Source organism: Chlamydomonas reinhardtii, chromosome 10 (assembly GCF_000002595.2).
Source record: "Chlamydomonas reinhardtii strain CC-503 cw92 mt+ chromosome 10, whole genome shotgun sequence".
In the NCBI taxonomy this organism is placed as follows: Eukaryota; Viridiplantae; Chlorophyta; class Chlorophyceae; order Chlamydomonadales; family Chlamydomonadaceae; genus Chlamydomonas; species Chlamydomonas reinhardtii.
In genome coordinates this window covers 3,444,096-3,463,066 of record NC_057013.1, presented here as the reverse complement: position 1 = coordinate 3,463,066, position 18,971 = coordinate 3,444,096, and the positions used below count along the sequence as shown (strand labels likewise).

The 18,971-nt window shown below is 60.5% G+C and overlaps 4 protein-coding genes across 4 annotated transcripts; 3 read left to right on the top strand and 1 right to left on the bottom strand.

Annotated features, from left to right (window-relative positions):
- Positions 1-42: 42 nt before the first annotated feature.
- On the bottom strand, positions 43-2,924 carry CHLRE_10g444800v5 (uncharacterized protein). The gene is made up of 8 exons (XM_001690442.2): positions 2,601-2,924; positions 2,462-2,528; positions 1,967-2,044; positions 1,647-1,783; positions 1,449-1,501; positions 1,290-1,354; positions 1,019-1,080; positions 43-751 (listed from the first exon to the last, which is right to left on the bottom strand). Exons 1-8 carry the CDS (start codon positions 2,832-2,834, stop codon positions 668-670), a joined length of 780 nt encoding a protein of 259 aa, XP_001690494.1. The 5' UTR covers positions 2,835-2,924; the 3' UTR covers positions 43-667.
- A 510-nt stretch (positions 2,925-3,434) lies between these two features.
- CHLRE_10g444750v5 (uncharacterized protein) lies at positions 3,435-6,944 on the top strand. The gene is made up of 13 exons (XM_043066853.1): positions 3,435-3,847; positions 3,960-3,972; positions 4,121-4,146; positions 4,205-4,276; positions 4,510-4,656; positions 4,727-4,765; positions 4,932-5,043; positions 5,150-5,218; positions 5,388-5,427; positions 5,562-5,599; positions 5,711-5,787; positions 5,947-6,012; positions 6,170-6,944. The coding sequence occupies exons 1-13, from the start codon at positions 3,728-3,730 to the stop codon at positions 6,242-6,244; spliced, it is 894 nt and encodes a 297-aa protein (XP_042920250.1). The 5' UTR covers positions 3,435-3,727; the 3' UTR covers positions 6,245-6,944.
- A 490-nt stretch (positions 6,945-7,434) lies between these two features.
- CHLRE_10g444726v5 (uncharacterized protein) lies at positions 7,435-9,090 on the top strand. The gene is made up of 2 exons (XM_043066852.1): positions 7,435-8,023; positions 8,556-9,090. The coding sequence occupies exons 1-2, from the start codon at positions 7,943-7,945 to the stop codon at positions 8,694-8,696; spliced, it is 222 nt and encodes a 73-aa protein (XP_042920249.1). The 5' UTR covers positions 7,435-7,942; the 3' UTR covers positions 8,697-9,090.
- Positions 9,091-9,996: 906 nt separating this feature from the next.
- Positions 9,997-17,783, top strand: CHLRE_10g444700v5 (uncharacterized protein). Its single transcript, XM_001690270.2, has 18 exons — positions 9,997-10,186; positions 10,252-10,661; positions 10,865-10,940; positions 11,065-11,147; positions 11,430-11,560; positions 11,774-11,880; positions 12,217-12,304; positions 12,593-12,788; positions 13,016-13,087; positions 13,400-13,541; positions 13,760-13,894; positions 14,181-14,328; positions 14,754-14,885; positions 15,274-15,379; positions 15,622-15,736; positions 15,970-16,163; positions 16,299-16,463; positions 16,671-17,783. Exons 1-18 carry the CDS (start codon positions 10,126-10,128, stop codon positions 16,914-16,916), a joined length of 2,607 nt encoding a protein of 868 aa, XP_001690322.2. The 5' UTR covers positions 9,997-10,125; the 3' UTR covers positions 16,917-17,783.
- The last annotated feature ends 1,188 nt before the right edge of the window (positions 17,784-18,971 follow it).

The window sequence follows — 18,971 nt, the reverse complement described above, 5'->3', positions numbered from 1 at the left end:
AATGTGAAGTCGCGGTGAAAAGGCACCCTATGTGAATAGCACATAATTCAGTTTCGCAAATACAAATTGCTCGTCTGCAATGCTTGGGTTTGAACATGCACAGTGGACTCGGTCGGACGCACCCTCGAGTCTCTTAGTCTGCAACGAATAAAAATGACAACTTATAGATTGTCATAAAGCCTGGACAGGCTCGATAGCACCGTGGTTGTCAGCGCGCCCATGCAAACCTCATGCCCTTGCGCCTCGCCCTCCCCCCCCCCCCCCGCACACGCACATAGGCACACCCATACCGGGAATGGTTATCCACTTCCATTCGAAGTCCGCAAACCATATTTATCGCCGACGCCGTTGTTGATGCCCCCCGTCCTTGTGTTGTGCGTCGATGCCGCATTGCAGCTACTGGTGCGGCTACTGCTAGCATTTCGTGGGCATCGCCCTAACCCGCAATCGAACCACCTCTCATCCGCGACATGAAATTCCTGTGTAGCAGATACCCTGGACCGCTAACCCGATGCTATGGCAACATATGCGCAAACCCTTCACACAGTCCTACGGTCATAAGGTGCCATTCAGGGGCTCTGGACCCCTGACGGACCCCATCCATGCCGCGCCAAGCACTTCCCACCACCACCGACTGTCAGAATCAACATAATACACCGCCACGTTCTCAAATGTCCTTGCTGGCGATCCTGTAGATGTACTGTTGTAGCGCCGTCCGCTGCGCCTTGAGAGCCGACAGCTGCGAAGCCGCCTGTGTGTGAGGCACAGCAGAGTTCGCTTACCCCTCCACGCGCTGCACGGCGGCACTCCGGACAATATGCAGGGAGACCGGTGGATTGCTGGACTGCTCCGCATGCCTCTGTATCAATATTTTTACCCATCTAAAATAACAGCCCGGCGGTCCAGCGGTGAATGCACACGCGCGGTACTGGGTACCGGCGACAGCTGCAGCGGACACGGCCCCGAAACCAGGCCATAGTTGCTCCCCGCGCCCATAGCTGTTGTGGCTTGGCCTCACCTCGGCACGCAGTGACGTGGCCTTGTCCACCTTCTTTATGGCGCGCAAGTCCTCCAGAACACCTGCACGCCGCGCAGAGCAGGTGCATAACTCGTCAGCGTTCATCACGCATCCAGGACACAGCTGCACACGGTACGGGGCAGATGAAAGTAGGCACCTGGCCGCTGAAATATTGCGTCCAGCGAAATCGCCGTATGATCCGTTTACGACTGAGATTGCGATCAAGCCGCGTGTTCAGGCCCGCATGGAACCAGGTAGCCCCTTGCCTCACCTGCCGCGGCGCGCTCGCTCTTAGACACCACCGAGGCCAGACGTTGCAGCTCCTGGCGGGTTGCCCTGCAGTTTGGCAGCAAGGGTATTGTACGGTATGCATACAGCCGCTGACGTTTGCCAGTGGCTGCAGCACTCAGCTCATGACATACGCACTCACTTGAGCTTTGACCGCCCCCGAACGTACTCCTCCTCTGCCGCAACCATGCGGTCCTGTGTTCGTGGCGGCACGGGTATGTCCATTCAGCTCGCAGGGTGCACGGCTTGGCATTTGACAGGATCAACACATGTATGCGGGCCCCCGCCACAAGGCCCTCTCGCATGGTAGCCCTTTTGCTGCTGTGCGCAGGCCGCTTACGTGCAGCTTCTTCGCCTCCTGTGTGTAGTCGTCCATCTTGCCCTTGAGGCCCTCCACCTTGCCCTCGCTGCCCTTAATGATGTTCTCCGGGCTGCGCAGTCGCCCCAGCGTCGCCCGGTACAGCAGCCGACGGGTCGCTGCGGACAGCATATATGAAGCGTTCGATGGAATCCTCTGCATGCTTGCACGCTCCGGCTGTCCCCCTGTCTCTAACGCGGCTGGACATGGCATGCGAGAGCATAACCCCGCCGTAAAGGCGTGGCAATGACCGTGCAGCGCGGGGTCCCCGTCTGAGTGTCCTCTATGATCCAGCTACTCACTGGGTAGCAGCAGCAGGCCGCCGGTTACCAGCACGGGATAGGAGACGTAGGGGTTGCTGTGGACCACGTCCAGGCCCACTGCAAATGTACGTCAGGATGCAGCGATGTAGCCACACAGCAAGATTAGCTTCGAAGCACTTTAAGTAAACCACTTGCTGTGCTCTAGCGCAACATCGCGCCAACAGGTGCCAGCAGGACACGAGTCAACGAAGGCTCCGTGCTGTGGCAGCGCTCCAGTTCCTCCGCCGCGTTGTGTGTGCGTTTGCTGCGACGCGGCTTCTTACGCCCACCTTGCAACCGCTATTGTGCACGCCCTGAATGCCCACAGCACTCGCAGGTCTCACCTTACAGCGCTCGCCGGTGCCCCACAGGCACTTTGCGGGGTGAGCACAGCCGGAGGACGTACAGCAGTACTGCACCCCTAGCCGACGGGCCCCTTTGCCCCACCCAACCCTTCCCCACCATATCGCCTCAATGCCGATAGCGTGAACTTACGCTTAATATATGCAATGGCCGCGTTCTCCGCCTGCTTCAGCTGGTCCAGGCCCTGGTCCACGAAGACCTGCACGTGGCGGTGGCAGCCGCGCGTGTCTAATTTCGAAGTACTCGTCGATCACCCATCGTCCCGGCGCACCTTGCCCTCCGCGGCAACCTGGTTTGCAGCTTCCAGTCCTTCCCGCGCGTAGCCCAACGCGACACTGCCGGCAGCCACAGCCTGCGAAGCCGCGAACTTGAGCTGCGCATCGGCTCCAGCTTGGAGGTCTGTAAGTGCAGCCTCGGTACGCTGCTTCACATCATTAATGGTAGAACTAATATCGGAAGTCGGCGATTGCTGAGAGGCGGACGTAGAAGCCTCGTCTTTCGACATCGTGCTGATGCAGCACAAACCTGCAGGGATTTCAAAGTTGATTCTCAAACTATTACAAACTAGCGGGTGTAACCTGAAAGCACACTAGCATGATATTCGGGGTGTTTTGCCGCTGGAGATGACCGGCATGATGAAACACGCACGCCGCAATGACCTTACTACATTGTTCATTCCGCACCGCAGCCATTTTCACGCGTGCACTTGGCTGTAGAAGTAAGGAGGTGTTGCGCGCTTGCACCGCATGTGCCGCCCGGTTGTGTCTCGTCACCCTGCACGCGTGCCTGCACGGTGTAGGGGTCTGCTCATCCGCCTAATCCGCACCACCCCAAGGGCAGGACGTAAGCTTCCCTGGCTGCCCGTGTGGCAGGCTACCCGCTGACATGAACTGCTACTGCTGCTGCCACTGCTGCTGCCCCTCCTCCTCCTCGGCCTGCTCCTCGGCCTCCGCCTGCCCCTGCTGGCCGGCGTCGTTGCCGTCCGCGTACCGGCGAAACACGGCCGGACGGCCCTGTCTGCCGTGCACAGTTGCAGGATGAGTAGCAGGAGCATGTTGCAGGCACTGTTCACGTCGCGGTTCTGTGCAGGACAGGTAAACCGGATTGTCACAGCGGGTCACAGAGCATCACAGAGGCACAACTTTGTTGTAGAAGACCTGCCCCGAACCTGCCTGTCCCAAACCTACCTATCCCATATTCAGCTCACCCACGTAGTGCCGCAGTGGTTGCACATTTGCTCTTCGTGGGCCGTCTGCATGCCGGGCCGGTTTCGGGCGATGGGGCCCGTCAGAACCCGTTTCGGGCGATGGGGCCCGTGCGATGGCGCGCTTGCAGCTGGTTGGAGAAGACGCAGACAAAGGATTGGTAACGTGTGACATTAAATTTAAAACATAAAGCATGGCCTTCCGGTCGCAGACAGCCGCGCCTGCGAGCGGGCGCCTGGCGCAGAGCCTGCCCCTGTTGCTCTTTCTCATAATCCTTGGTGTGGGCAGCTACATGGGGAGAGAGCAAATTGAGGTAAAGCATGTTGTGGCGGACCTGAACAACTCAATCCTGAATGACCGGTGGGATGTTGTGCACCCGGACTGACCCTCGCAACTCGCCGGTGTCGGCAACTTTACGATTACAGAACGCCATCGAAGGTAGGCCCGGTGTTAACGTGAGCGAGATCCCCGTTTCGTGCACGCACAGCAACAGCCGCGACGCCCACACGGGCACGGGCGGGAGCCGCGTCTCACAACGCTTCGTTCGTCACCATGTGCCCCTGCTCCTGTTCATTGGTGCCCGCAGCCTCAGGAACATTCATAGCTTCACAGGTGAGTGGCGTCTGAACGTTTCCTATGAGTATACCTAACGCGTCGCCCGCAACTGCAGTTTGGTGGCGGAAACAAAGCGGCGATTGCAGCGGCAGGGGGAGCTGCCAAGGTGGAAGCGCCAAAGGCAAAGGCAAGGTCGACAAGGTTGGCATGGGGTTAGAACGGGCATGAGTTATACGCAGCCCCCCATGCACGGAGCCCCCATGCACCATCCCTATTATGACAACAGCATTAAGTTTGGTGCCGACCCACGCATACACGGACGCACGGCCGGACAGGGCGGTTCCTTCGGGGCTTCGCCCTCCCCCCTGATTGCTGCGCTCGGGGGGCAGAGCCAAACCGCCGCGCGTCTCTGCTCCACAGGTAGAAGCCCCGAAAGTCGAGGCGCCAAAAGTGGAGGCGCCAAAGGTGGAGGCGCCAAAAGTGGAGCCAGCCAAGACGGAGGCAGCAGCTCAGGTGGAGGTGACGGAGGAGGCCGCAAGAGGCGGCGCCACCACAACGCAGCCAAAGGTCAGAGTGCGATGCTTTCTCAAACTGCACCGCGCTTCTTACGTGACCTTACTTGCCCCCATACGTGCAGGTTATCACTGAGATTGACGACAAGGGACGCAAACTGCAGGTGGGCTGTACCTACAAGTCAAACCGCGGTGTTTAGCGGGCGGCTTCACTTGTCTGGTGCAGATCGGGCAGATGGGCTGCTTGCTGCATGACATCCAGATGTGCTTGACTCAACTTGCTACCGTAGCGTGTACAGCTGCAACCACCGGTCATTGATGCTTCCGCAGATCCTGGACGTGCCCATTCCCGAGGACTGCTACCCGTCCAAACACGCCGACTACGCTGGCGACGGCGTGGTCTGGGGCCTGGGCCACAAGCAGGCTTCAGCGGCAGATTGCTGTAGGTTTGACACTGGAGGCATGACTTGCTCTGCGGAGTATTCACCTGTTTCCGTACATAACAACACCGCTAGCCAAGGACTCTGATAATGGATTCCGCGTTGCAGGTGCGGCATGCAAGGAACACCAAAAGAAGTTCGCGACGAACAAGCCCTGCAACGTTTGGGTCTGGTGCGGTGAGTTTGCAAAGCGGCTCTCGCTTTGCCATAGACAGGCGCTGAAACATCGGAACGCGTAGCATAGGTGTGTGGCGTGGAGCCTTGATACGGTCGTGAGCCTTGATAAGGCCGCGGTAATCCTAGGTAAGGCTGCTTATACGTATGATTGTGTGTTTCGTGTCTGCAGGCGACCCGAGCGGCGTGTGCTGGACTATGGACATCCACAGGTGCGCTTAGCTGCTGAATGCGGCGGCGGCTTGGGTACTGCCTGTCCTGCTTCTTTGCCTGCTACCTCTGTTCATGCGCACAACCTGTGTACCGTAACACTTTCTCTATCTCGCTGCTTTCTTGTTGCCTGCAGTAAGCGGAGCTGCCACATGTGCCATGGGTGGTCACTATGTTAGCAAGCGGGAGCCCTCAGCTGGTGGCCAGTACCTGGTCGGTTTGCCGTGGCAATATTTGAAGAGCGCTCACTGCCTCGCCGTGTGCACCCGGCTACACACCTTGCAGACCACACCACGGGCGATTGCTGGCTGAAGCACCAGGAGAAGTGGGACAACAACCCTGACCTCACCACGTCTAACCTGGTGGGGCTGGCTGTCCTCGTACAATACAATTGTCCTGTAATGACGCATTTATACGGTATTGCATCCGGTGCCCACAAGTTTAGGTGGGTTGGATGCTGCACAATCATCGTGCGCACTCCATTGCTGGTTCACCTGAATAGAGTACCATGCTATCCGCAGGAGATCAACCACAAGGGGGCATTTACAGCGGAGTTCCGTGCCGTGCACAAGACATCTCCGGAGATGGTGCGTTCGAAATGCGGGTGTCTTGTTGAACATCTACAGCATGAGGCAAGGTGTCCAGGTTAACGCTGCCAGGGACGTATGCTACAACAGTTGCCACGATGATGTTGGTCGGCCAACGACGCCCCTGCGGGTTGTGCATGATTCGCCTGTGGTGCAGGTGCCTTGGGTCGCTGGCTTGGTTCCCATCAAGAAGCAAGCTACACGGCGCGTCTCCCGCCGTGCCGGCGTGTAAGCGGTTAATCTCCAAGCAACACTCAACGTGCGGACGCCGAGTATTGCAGGCGGGCATTAGTGGCGTGCATGAGTGCTGTATGACAAAGAATGTCTCTGGAGCTCTCCCCGTGTGCGGTTTCATTGGTAGTAACTGTACATGGGTGGCGTGTAAGGGTCGTTGGTGTCGGGGTCCTTGGTTCGCCTGGTGAGTGCGCCTTCATATCCACGGCGCCCACCTCTGACGGCGCCAGAACACACAGTATCACAGCCGCACTCTCCCGGACTGCCCAACCGCGGCTTGGCGTCGCCCTCCTGCAGCGGCTGGTGCTTGTGTGCCAGGAAGGCCTCAGCAGTCTTGGGGTCCACCTCCGCGCTGGCGGCAATCTGATGGGCAGCAGTGAGACGCAGTCAAGGGGAATGTGGAGGGCCCTTGTCCGCGGTGGGGTTGAGGTGGCTGGCGCGGTGTGCCGTCGGGTGGCCGACCGGCGAAGTTGACGCCAGACTGGACTGCGTGCGTAGCCTATCCTCCCGGCCTATCCCGGCGCCTAAGACATGGCACGACCTGAATCCGGATAGGGACATAGGGTCAGATAGGGTTGTCCATTGAATGCATAGGCGTACTGAGATCCGCAGCTTTGTCATAGATTACAATGAAGCCTCTTGTTGCGAGGGGACACGTTATGCTCGGAAAGTATTGCTATGTCATGGGTAGCCTCACAGGCACAAGCCCTGCGCTGTTTGCATTCCCGGTCCGGAGGGTGGGAAAGTTGCCTAGCGCAGGCATCTGGCGGGGTGGGTCTGGTCTGGCAGCTAAGTTCCAGAGGCAACTTGACCCCCGCGCACGCGCATCTAAGGATGCTGGGGTGGCCCTGCGCGGGCATCTTGGGGTGCCATGCCCACGCATCTCGGCTGGCGGGGATGGTCTGCCCAGGCATCTTAGCTGCCGTGCCCACGCATCTTGGATGGCGGAGGCGGTCCGCCCGGGCATCTTAGCTGCCGTGCCCCCGCAGCTTAACTGGCGTGGTTTCCCACCCCGGAAACGTAGCGTGCCGAGTTTAGATTGCGGGAATGTCAGTAAGCACGGTATGCTGGGTAACCACGTGGGTGCCGATGCTGGTGCCAGTGTGCCACGGTGCCCATGGCAAGCACGCAGCTCAATCCGGCCGGCTTCCTAAAGAATACTCTTCACGCAGAGACGCCAAGCGCGATATATTCAGTGTGACAACTAGGAGGGTTCGGACATGAAAACACGGTCTGGGGCCGCTAAAGCTTGGTTTAAGCCGTGGAGCCAGCTTTGATCTATTTCATGATATCTGCTATCTGGGCGACAGGCGGTGTTCCCTCGGAAAGCTGGCTGCGGCGCCGAGTTGGCTGTCACGCCCCGCGAACCAGTGGTTCGCAGAGAGCCTTTTGTTTCCCTGCTTGCCCGGTAGTTATTAAACTTGTTACTGCTTTACGTGTAGCCTTCTTGTGGCACCCCAAGCCCCAAAAGAAGGAGAATTGACCGGCTAATGTCGCAACTTCAGTAGACTTGTAGAGACAGTCAACATATCTAAAGATGTTGTGGTTGCTTTAGTATCAGCACGCAATCAGTATAGGCCAGCATGCTCTAGGCCCTGAAGTCAGCAGTGTGGCTGTGTATGCGTGCCCGACACCATTACCGTTACACGCGGTTACCCATTCCAGACCCTTTTGCGGCATTTTACCAAGCAACTAGATGGCTACAACAGGCAGCTCAGATGTGCTAGCAGGGGCGCCGCGGCATCTGCAATGCCCCGCGCAGGCATCCGTGCTGATGGCGCGGGGTCGCGCAGGCATCTGCCATCCCCCGGCGCAGGCATCTGGACTGCCGCGGCGACCCGCCCCAGCCAGCTTCGAACCCCCGCGCACGCAGCCAAATTTGGCTCGGCAGGGTACCCGGCCCACCCTTACAACCAGAGGCCACCGGCAACTTTTCGGATTTCCTACCCTCCTCCCGGTCCCGTTTAATTATGACCCCAATCCTGTTTCCTGGACGGCTGTCCCAGGTAAAGCGCATGAGCGCATCCCGGACAGCTTCATTTCTGGCCCGCTGCAAAACGTACGCTGCTGGCCGCTGTGCAGGGCTGTGCCGGTCATTGATGCACTCATGACTTGCTGGTCCAAGCTCAGTCCCGGCGGCGGAACTGTTCAGTCGTTCAGGCTGTCGGGCGGAGACGGGATTTCTGCATTTCGGAGTTAATACAGGCTGAGACAGGACATCTCATACTCTCACAGCAGGACTCAAGGCAGAACTTCACACGGCATCTGCAGTATTTCAGCTTTCCCACAAGCGACCTGCATCGCTGCAGACTGGCGGCGGCGGCGGCAGCGGCGGCGGCGGCAGCGGCGGCGGCGCATGCGCGCATCTTGGTAGCGGAGGGGGCGGGAAAGGCCACGTGGAGGAGGAGAGCGCAGCGCCGCCCAAGAAGCGGTGCAAGCGCGCAGGCTGAGGAGCCGGCTGGTGTCTAGGTAGCGGTCCGCGGTGGGGCTGGCAGGGCATGCGTAGCGGCATGACAAGTAGTGCGGCTGTTGACAACTGTGCTGCGTCTGGCTGCGGTTGGCTCTGCTGTGGCATCGCGATTGCTAGGCACCTGGTTTGGCTATGTGCCTGTGGAAACCGACCCCGGCTATGTCCGGGCGATGAGGTTGTTCGGCCTCAGACTGTGGAGGGGCTCAGCCCCTTTTCCCGTGACCGGGGAACACTTGTCAGCTTTCCCCAGGTTCCCACAGGCATTCCACCAGCCGCGCGCTCATGCCTTGCCGTCTCCAGTTGCGTAACGCTGGGGTCGGGGATCACGCTGCAGTGCTGCACGTTATCGGGATTACGCACCCTACCCCATCGCAGTGATCGCACCTCAAGCAGGCTGCTCACGCATCAGCATGTTCCAGCCAGCCAGCAACTTGTCGGTACAGTAAATCCGGCGTTCGACCAGCCGCGCACTCCTGCCTTGCCGTTGCAAATTGTTTGCCATCTGCTGGGGCTTGGAAATCAGCTGCACCCTACGAGACTTCATCAACCTGCCTTAACACTGTCCCATCGCACACCCAAGCAGGCTGCTGGTGGGTGCAGCCCTTCGGCACCGCATGTCGCCCGTCACCCCGCACGGCACGACGAAGAGGCGGCCATGCGCCCATGCGGCCCTTCCACTACTTTGCACCGCATGTCGCCCCGTCGAGTCTCTCCTGTCTCGTCACCCTGCACGGTGTAGGGGTCTGCTCATCCGCCCAATCCGCACCACCCCAAGGGCAGGACGTAAGCCTCCCTGGCTGCCCATGTGGCTGGCTACTCGCTGACTACTCCACTGCCACGTTGCTGCTGCCCCATGCGGACCATGCGGCCTTTCAACTACTTTAGAGTAAGCGTCAGTATTTATTGGGATCGCGTGGTGTTTGAATATATGTGTACTGTGGGCGAGGCAGACACGCGAGCGCCACAGAACGACTCCACAGAAATCCTCGGGCAAAGCACTGATTGATCACCGGGCACTTCATGCATTTACTGAGATTGAAACAGCACCCAGAATAGATTTGAGGGTCAAGAACCCCGGTTCGTTTGGCGCAGTCAGCTTGCTGAACCTCGAACGTTCAGTCTAATAGTTTGGCGAACAAATATCGATAACAATTGCAAATGCTTATTTCAAAATCTAATGCAAAGTCTGTTTCGGGCATGGAGTTGGCGCATGGGCAATCGACGGTGCGTCGCGATAAGGGGCAAGGCCGCTCGCCGTTGAGGTGCATTTCCGGGGATTCCTCCCCTTCGCTACTGCCACTACCTGTTGCATCACCATTTGCTAGGCTTAAGTGAAAAAACAGAGCGCGTGAGCGTTATTAAAAAGTCGTTGGACCGCCACCGGCGTCCTTCGTCTTTGGTTTTCAGCCATGCAGCTTGGCAAGTTTCACCATGTTCAGGCCGGTGGCGTCGCGCAGCGTCCTCGCCGGGGTAAGCTTTGCATCGACCCGGATCTTTTGTCAATGGCTCTGGCTCAACACTCCTTTCGCGTGCAGGCGCGCTACCGCGTTCTGTTGTGACCGCTGCTGCTCCGGGAGAGAAGCTATCGGCTCTGGAGCTACTGCGTCGCGAGAACGAGCTCCTGCGCCAAACCCTGGATGTCGCCAATGTGCCGGTCGACAGCGTGGTCGAGCCGCGCGCGTCGTCTACTGCAACGGCACCTCGCCCCACTGCGCCGAAATCCGCTGGCAGCTCGCTGACCAATGCTTCGGGCGCAGAGTTGGCGCTGCTGGGCGAGGCCGGTGCCGTTGCCGGCCCCGAGGATTTCTGGAGCCCCACCGTTGAGGTTCCGGAGAATATGGAGTACGTGGACGAGTACGGACCTATCTCGCCGATTCCTAACCACGACGGCACAATGTGCTTCAAGTGGGACAACACCCTTTGGTCCGCTGCCGAGCACTTCAAGGTGCGCACGGGGTCTAGGTGCATATGTGGCATGCAATAGCAATTTGCGCGAATGCTCGTTGTGGGTCGGCGGCAGCGGTTCGCGCCAAAGGCGTCAAGATAGTTATCCCGCTTTCACTCGTCTCCCCGACACTCCACCCGGGGGGCACCTGCACACGACCCTGCACAACGCCCTCGCGCCTACATTCCTCCTTGTCCCCGCAGTACCGCTGGAACGTGTTCAAGAACATTCGCGCCGCCATCGACCAGAACGAGGGCGGCTTCGAGAAGTTCTCGCAGGGTGAGGCCGGGCACCATCCAACCGACTTGCAGGGTGTTGCGACACCCGTGCCAGCCAACTGCCACCGTCCGGTCCGTAACTCCGTAGCTCTCATGTCATTTGCCCAATCGCCGTGCTTCTGTAGGCTACAAGTACTACGGCTTCAACCGCGGCGAGTGCAACGGCCAGACCGGTATCTGGTACCGCGAGTGGGCACCCGGCGCCAAGGTGCGTCAGATATCTGTGACGTTTGGATGAGGCGGGACTCGGGCGCGGAGCTGTTATGCACTGACTTGCTGACCTTGAAAGCTACGGTGTGAAAAGCTACATGTCTGGGACAAGCAACGTCTTGTGCCATTGCGTGTTTGTCAAGCGAATCGCCACGGCGCCTGCACATCCAGCATGCGGGGTACCTCCAGGGCCCTGCCCTACGTCCAAACTGCCTGCCTGCCCTCCGCCCCCTGACCCCTGACCGCTTCCCCACCCCCGCCCTTTCGCGACCCGCTGCAGGCATTGGCTCTGGTGGGCGACTTCAACAACTGGGCCCCCGCCGAGGGCCACTGGGCCTTCAAGAACCAGTACGGCACTTGGGAGCTGTTCCTGCCTGACAAGCCCGACGGCACCTCAGCCATCCCCCACCGGTGAGCAGGCGCTGCTGCGCAAAGCTTTCGTGGCGATGTCTAGCACCTGTGGCTCACAGCTGGGGAAGCGGCTTTCCGGGAACGAGCCTGGAGCTCTATTTGCCTGGGGGCCCTTACTCGCACCAGCAAGCTGGTACTACTGGCTACTCAAGTTGGTCAGACGCGCTACCGCTTACCATACCTACCCCCAACCACCATCGTTGCACACCCCAGGACCAAGGTGAAGGCCCGCATTGAGGGCGCGGACGGCTCTTGGCAGGACAAGATCCCGGCCTGGATCAAGTGGTCCACCCAGGAGTGGAACGAGGTGCTGTTCAACGGTGAGGAGGAGGTGGTGCGCTGCCCGAGCCCAGGGTAGGCCCCAGCATGGTTGGGAAGCTTTTAGGGGGCGGGGAAGCTTAGGGGCTTCTGTGCCTAGGGCGGGGCTGGTCAGCGGCGGTGTGGGTTGTGGTGGTGGGATAAGGTAGCAGGGGATGCCGACACAGGGGAGCAGGTCTGGGTGGCGGGCAACGACTGCGCTGTGCTGTAGGTTTCCCAAAAGGGTGTGTTGGCCACGACGGCGACCAGTTGGCACCCAGGGTTTGCCCCCTAGCTGCTACGCCAGCGCCACTGAAGCCGCAGCTATTTCGCCGTCCTGGGCCTCTGTCCCGGTGCAGGCGTGTACTGGGACCCCCCGGAGAAGGGCGCCCCCGGCGAGGTGGACCCCGACAAGCAGTACACCTTCAAGTACCCCCGCCCGCCCAAGTAGGTGGAGTGCCCCTGGATGCGGTGTCTGTAAGGGACTGGGCTCGGCTGCTGTCAGGATGTGAATATGAAACGAGGCTGCAGCGTGGTGTGGCATTGGGTGGGTGGGTATGGGTGGGGTATGGGCGCATGTCCCAAGGCAGGGCAGGAGTTGGCTTGGCCGGCGAGGGACAATATAGCGGGCTGGACTGCACAGGAACGGAAACACCGGTTGCATGCACAACGACACCACCTAACACCCCAATTCCTCACAGCAGGACTCACATTCCGCATACCTCTCCCTCGCAGGCCTCGGGCTCTGCGCATCTACGAGTGCCACGTGGGCATGAGCAGCGAGGAGCCCAAGGTGAACAGCTACCTAGAGTTCCGCCGCGACGTGCTGCCGCGCATCCGCGCCCTGGGCTACAACGCCATCCAGATCATGGCCATCCAGGAGCACGCCTACTACGGCTCCTTCGGATACCACGTCACCAACTTCTTCGGGGTGAGTGTGGGATGCAGGGCTTTGCAAAGCCGCTGGTGGGCAGGCAGCATGGGCGGCGGATGTGGGTCGAGCCACCAAGGGCAGCGAGGCGCACGTGACAGGAAGCGAGGGGTGGCGGAGAGCCCAGGAATGTTTGTTAGCGCGTGATTGGTGGTTCGCGGGTTGAGCTTGAGCTCGCCTTGAGCCTCCTCCCTTACCCGCCCGTTCCTGCCACGCCACCTGTGCAGGTGAGCAGCCGCTGCGGCACGCCTGAGGAGCTGAAGGCGCTGGTAGACGAGGCGCATCGCATGGGCATCATCGTGAGTGGGGGCAAAGGGAGGGGGGAGTGTGTGAGGGGAGGGGGGGGGTATTGGACGAGGAGGAAGTGTTGTGGGCATGAGGCAAGAGGCAGGGCCTGCATGCATGCCGGGGGGGGGGGGGCATTTGAGAAGCCGGGGAATGTCTGGCTGGGTCTGCGGCATCAGGGGAAGTCACGGAGATCAAGGGAAGGCGTCCGGTACAAGCCACGGGTACAAGCTTTGGGTACTGTCTCGTATGCCATCTAGGGCAAGCAACAGGGGGTAAAAGTCTGCTCATGACGGAACGGCGTGGTCTTCTTCCTCACGCCGCAGGTGCTGATGGACATTGTGCACAGCCACGCCTCCAAGAACACCAACGACGGCATCAACATGTTTGATGGCACCGATGGCATGTACTTCCACGGCGGCCCGCGCGGCAACCACTGGATGTGGGACAGCCGCTGCTTCAACTACGGTGAGGGGGCGGACGAATGTGGTGCATGTGTGTGGGCAAGGATGACTGTGTGCGTGGTGCGGGTGCTTGCACATTGGGTGTGTCGCGGTCATGTATCAGGCAAGCGTGTGGGCTACCTCTTCATGACTGGCCAGCATGTCTTGACGCCTCCTCCTCCCCATGTCGACATGATCTCGTCTTAATCATTCATGAATCATGCATGGAATCCCGCCCCTCAGGCAACTGGGAGACTATGCGCTTCCTGCTGTCCAACGCGCGCTGGTGGATGGACGAGTACAAGTTCGACGGCTACCGCTTCGACGGCGTGACCTCGATGATGTACCACCACCACGGCCTCAGCTACACCTTCACCGGTGAGTGAGCACACGGCGCGATTGCCGTGCGATGGAAGGCACTCGTGGGGTCCAGCCACCAGCCCAAGGGTGCGGATGGCTGGTGTGCCAATTGCGGTGGCACGAGGAAGCATGCCAGCTACTGAACAGCACATGTCAGTTGAGCGCGGTCAGGGCTTCGCGTCCTGCCGGGCATCCAGCAGCTTGGCCTCTTTAGCCCCCTTGGGGCCGTGACACGCGCCACGACGTGCATGTCGCGCCTGTCGCTAAGCGGCCATGTGTGTGGCACACTCTTGCGCACCCGCAGGCAACTACGGCGAGTACTTCGGCATGAACACGGACGTGGACGCGGTGGTGTACCTCATGCTGGTCAACAACCTGCTGCACGACCTGTTCCCCAACTGCGTCACCATCGGCGAGGATGTGTCGGGCATGCCCGCATTCTGCCGCCCCTGGTGCGTGGATGGAGGCGCGGCGCGGCTGTGGGCGGGGGAGGCGACAAACACCAAAGGGATCGGGGTAGGGAATGAACGAACCCACTGGTGTACCAAAAAGGAAGGGCCTGGGGTAATCAAACTTCAGGAGGGAGGCGTCTACATGAGCAAGCTGTCAGGAGGGGAAAGCGGTGTCGAAAGGGGCATATGGATCAAGGGAAAGGGCTAGACAGCAGCAAGCCTCTGTGGACTGGTAAACCCACCCGCCGTTGGGTTTATAGAGCATCGGGAACTTACCGCAGCAAAATGAGTTGAGCAGGGAATGAGCTCGTTGGTGCTGTCCGAGGACAGGAGTCACATGCCCGGGCTGGCCGCCTCCCAATCGCTCCCTGCCGACCTCTGACGCCCATGTCGTCCGTATGCGCGCGGCGCTGTGCACCCCGCAGGCAGGAGGGCGGTGTGGGCTTCGACTACCGCCTGCAGATGGCCATTGCGGACAAGTGGATTGAGGTGATGAAGCTGCACGACGACTACGCCTGGAACATGGGCAACCTGGTGCACACACTCACCAACCGCCGGTGAGTGGTGAGGCGGGGGGGGGGGGTAGTTGCATCAAAACCCAACAGAACCAGAACCAGGGGAGGTTAGCTGCGAAGGCGGAGGGGGAGCGGGAAAGTCCCGCCGGGAACGGTTCGGCGGGGGGTGGAGCGGGACCGGGGACGGGGTCAGACAGGCAGTCAGGGCCAGTGTAAGCATGGAGGAGGCAAATCTGTGGTGCGGAGGCATACACCGCAGGTACGGGATGAGGGCACGGGATGAGGGGGCAAACAGCGTACAAACTGAAACCATGAGAGCGCCTGGCGGGACCTGGGCGGGAGCGGCTTGTGCCTGGAGTATGTCGTGTCGTCTGACATCAGCTGGCGGCGCCTGAGACCCTCCCTCGTCTCCTGTGTCGTGCGCTCGCAGGTACGCTGAGGCGTGCGTGGGCTACGCCGAGTCTCACGACCAGGCGCTGGTGGGCGACAAGACCATTGCCTTCTGGCTCATGGACAAGGACATGTACGACTTCATGGTGAGGGCAGCAGCTGGGTGTGTGAGAAGGGATGGAGGGGGGCTGGACAGGTGCAGGAGCACTCGGCAGCACCGAGGCATGAGGTTACAAAGGAGGAGAGAACGGTGGGCATAGACACGTTGGCGCGCTGCAGGCGTAGCGGAGGAAGGGCAGGGCGAAGGGGAAGCGGCACGGTGGCCAGACCACCCCGGCGGTGACCCCTGACCGCTCCCGCGCCCTCGGTGTGCCTCCCCCATGCGCAGGCGGTGCCCGGCCACGGCGCTCAGTCTCTGGTTGTGGACCGCGGCGTGGCGCTGCACAAGATGATCCGCCTGCTCACCATTGCGCTGGGCGGCGAGTCCTACCTCAACTTCATGGGTGAGCAGGGTGGCGGAGAGGGGGAGGGGAGGGAGGGGGAGCCAACGATCCGTTGGGGAGGATGGAAGTCTGGAATCAGCAAGAGCAGAAAGATAGGCACGAAACCGCGGAGAAAGCGTCAGAAGCAGAGGCCCCAGTGTGAGTACGGCATCCGGATAGCCCTATGCTAACTCTCACTTGATTCTCACCGCGTGTGTGCTCCTGCTGGGAACCCGTGCCCGCCACACACGCAGGCAACGAGTTCGGCCACCCCGAGTGGATTGACTTCCCTCGTGTGGACAGCTACGACCCCTCCACCGGCAAGTTCGTGCCCGGCAACGGCGGCAGCCTGCACCTGTGCCGGCGGCGCTGGGACCTGGCCGACGCCGACTTCCTTAAGTACAAGTTCCTCAACGCCTTCGACCGCGCCATGTGCCACCTGGACAAGGTGCGGCATGGGGGCCGGGGCCGGGCGGATGGGGACGCAACGTTTATGGATGTGCGGGCGGAGCAGCACGCGGCCGGTGTAAGGGTATGTGTATGTGCGCTAACCCTCAGCCCGCACCTTCCCCCACCCGTGCAGGCGTTCGGCTACATGTCGGCCCCCAACACCTACATCAGCCGCAAGGACGAGGGCGACAAGATGATTGTGTTTGAGCGCGGCGACCTGGTGTTTGTGTTCAACTTCCACCCCGGCCAGTCGTACCAGGACTACCGCGTGGGCTGCCGCGAGGCCGGCCCCTACAAGGTGCGGCACACGGCGCGGGGGGGGGGGGCAAGGGAGGGGCGACGATGTGTCCAGGGCAAACGCATGAGAAGGCGCATGGGGCGTGCACAGGGGCAGAAGAGTTTCATTGCGCTGGGCGTGTTACGCACCCGGCATCACGCCACTGAACTCTTGTCCTCCCCTTTCCCCGCATCCTCCGGCCTCCCCCTTACCCTTACCCTCGTGCAGCTGGTGTTGAGCAGCGACGAGGAGGTCTTCGGCGGCTACCGCAACAACACCAAGGAGAACGACGTCACCTTCCAGACGCAGTCGGGCAACTTCGACAACCGCCCGCACTCGTTCCAGGTGTACGCGCCCGCCCGCACCTGCGCCGTGTACGCGCCGGCCGAGTGGGCCGACAAGGACGCCGACCGGAAGCCGCACGGCATCCCCGGCTTGGGCATCAAGGACCTGGGCCCCTACTTCTCCCGCTAAGCGCTGGCCAGCTGGAAGCGCCGTGCAGGGTCGGCTTACCAATGACGTGCGGGGTGCGGCCTAAAGCGCCGTGCAGGGTGGCGCGCTGTGAGCAGCCAGCCGGCAGGGGCAACAGCGGAGGCGGCTTGAGTGGGGTTGGTGGAGCAGGCGCGGCTGTGAGCTTGCGGCCAGGTGTATAGGCGCGCGGTCAAAGAGGGGTTGTGCGTGGGTTGGTATGATGGTATCCCTGCGCTTTGGGTCGCGAACGCGAGAGTGCTGGAGGCATAAAGAAGGCAGGCGTGCCGCGGTTGTTGTTGTGGAGGCCACAATGCGTTGACGTGACTGGGTATGGGCGGTTAAGGAGCGAGGGCGAGGGTCGCAGCGTCTAAGAGCTGGAGGCCGGATTGCAAGCCCCGTGCCCTTGTCCGCGAAGGCCCCCGCCCTTTGCTCCCAGCATAGCGCTTGCAGGCAGAAGTTTGCGCCTGGTTAGTGGTTGTGTAGCTTGATGACACGTACGTCGGACATTTTCCCGAAGTTCGGTGGCGGTAAGGTTTGGACGTCCCCATTGCGGTGAAGGGGCTTGCGTAGTTTTACCCCTCTGTTTTGATAGTGTGTCCGTAGTGCATCACAGTGTTCGGCCGTTTCTGTGCCGACTCTTTGAGGAGTGAGTTGCGGTTTTGGAGTGTGTCTTGTGTGTACAGTGCGCGAGGCGGGGTCTTGTTGACACACTGCCGGCGGCGGAGTGTGTTGTTGGAGGGCCTGTCGTCGAGAGCGAAAGGGAAGCACAAATTCTTTGCTGCACAACGTTTTGGTATGGTATACACCTTGTCAATGAGAGAGAAGACCACGCGCAAAGGACGGAGCTCGATGTAATACTAGCTTTCTCCCTTGAATTCGGCTGTCACACGCTGTCACCAGCACGCTGTCGTCGAGTCCCGTTTTCACCTCGCTTCTTTAATGCACCCGTGACCGGGGAACACTTGTCACCTCGCTTATAAGACACGCAGGCCCTCACAGCAATTGCCCACAGCCAGCGCGCTGCTTGAGTAAGCCGCTCCCCAATTCACATGCTCCTTCGGCCAAAGGCAGCACCGCTGGCCTCGCGCAGGAAGCAGCAATCCACTCTTGGGGGCGCTGCCCTCCTGCCAGGACAAGAGGTTGCCACGCTCCCTGATGGTAGTCGTCAGGGTGCGGTGGGACAGGGCAAGGGGCAGTCGTCAGGTTACAGCAACCAGCAACAACAAGCTTTCTCCAACAGTCCAACAGGGGAACCCCTGTTCCTAAAGGCATCCCCAATCCGGACGGAGGGGGCAGTCACCCGCCACTCATCCGTACATTCGGGCTCCCTTTTCTGCCTTGCCTCGCCCTGTTCTCGCCCCTGCTTGCCACACTGTCACCCGGCCACCGCTTTGCTGCATTCTGTCTGCATTTTCTCTGCGGTTGCCTCTGGTGCTCATCCGTGGACGCTGGTCATCTTCCTGCAGGTGCGCTGCGGCTCTGCATCGCGAGTGTGGCGTTGCGGTGTGTCTGTGTGGCGCTATCGCCTGGCCGGGCGCCCGGAGCGTGAGGAATGCGCATCAGCAAACTTCCAGCCAGCCAGCAACTTGTCGGTACAGTAACTCCGGCGTTCGACCAGCCATGCACTTCTGCTCTGCCGCTGCAAATTGTTTGCCGTCTGCTTGGGGTATGGGCGTCAGCTGCACCCTACGGGACCTCGCCAACCTGCCTTAACCCTGTCCCACCGCACCCCCAATCCGGACATGAAGGTTGGATCCTTCTGGTCTTAGGCGCTGTCAGGCGCGTGAGCCCGTGCGAGCCGAAGTGCTTTCCAAAAGCGAATACGAACGCATATGACATCATCAAAGAGGCCGGCGTCGCTGCGAGCGGGTGTGGGCCGATGGCTGCTGCAGCGAGACTGCGGGGTTACCAGTGTAACAGGGTGTCAAGGGGCCACGTGATGCTCTTCAACTGCTTGCCTTGAAGGTATTCCTGGTAATACGGGGTTTCGCCGGCAAGCGGTACGGAGAAGGTACGCCTAGGGGGCCTGGGGTGTATTTGGGCCGTGCCGAAGTGGCG

Excerpts from the sequence above, each read along its gene's own strand:
- CHLRE_10g444726v5 (XM_043066852.1), top strand. The coding sequence starts at position 7,943 with ATGGCTACAACAGGCAGCTCAGATGTGCTAGCAGGGGCGCCGCGGCAT. Across the intron at positions 8,024-8,555 it reads CGCAGGCATCCGTGCTGATG|ACTGGCGGCGGCGGCGGCAG; the intron begins GCGCGGGGTCGC and ends GCATCGCTGCAG.
- CHLRE_10g444800v5 (XM_001690442.2), bottom strand. The coding sequence starts at position 2,834 with ATGTCGAAAGACGAGGCTTCTACGTCCGCCTCTCAGCAATCGCCGACT. Across the intron at positions 2,529-2,600 it reads AGGTTGCCGCGGAGGGCAAG|GTCTTCGTGGACCAGGGCCT; the intron begins GTGCGCCGGGAC and ends CGCCACGTGCAG. Across the intron at positions 2,045-2,461 it reads GGCCATTGCATATATTAAGC|TGGGCCTGGACGTGGTCCAC; the intron begins GTAAGTTCACGC and ends GTACATTTGCAG.
- CHLRE_10g444700v5 (XM_001690270.2), top strand. The coding sequence starts at position 10,126 with ATGCAGCTTGGCAAGTTTCACCATGTTCAGGCCGGTGGCGTCGCGCAG. Across the intron at positions 10,187-10,251 it reads CGCGCAGCGTCCTCGCCGGG|GCGCGCTACCGCGTTCTGTT; the intron begins GTAAGCTTTGCA and ends TTTCGCGTGCAG. Across the intron at positions 15,737-15,969 it reads GTCCTACCTCAACTTCATGG|GCAACGAGTTCGGCCACCCC; the intron begins GTGAGCAGGGTG and ends CCACACACGCAG.
- CHLRE_10g444750v5 (XM_043066853.1), top strand. The coding sequence starts at position 3,728 with ATGGCCTTCCGGTCGCAGACAGCCGCGCCTGCGAGCGGGCGCCTGGCG. Across the intron at positions 4,147-4,204 it reads GAACATTCATAGCTTCACAG|TTTGGTGGCGGAAACAAAGC; the intron begins GTGAGTGGCGTC and ends CCGCAACTGCAG. Across the intron at positions 4,277-4,509 it reads TGGAAGCGCCAAAGGCAAAG|GTAGAAGCCCCGAAAGTCGA; the intron begins GCAAGGTCGACA and ends TCTGCTCCACAG.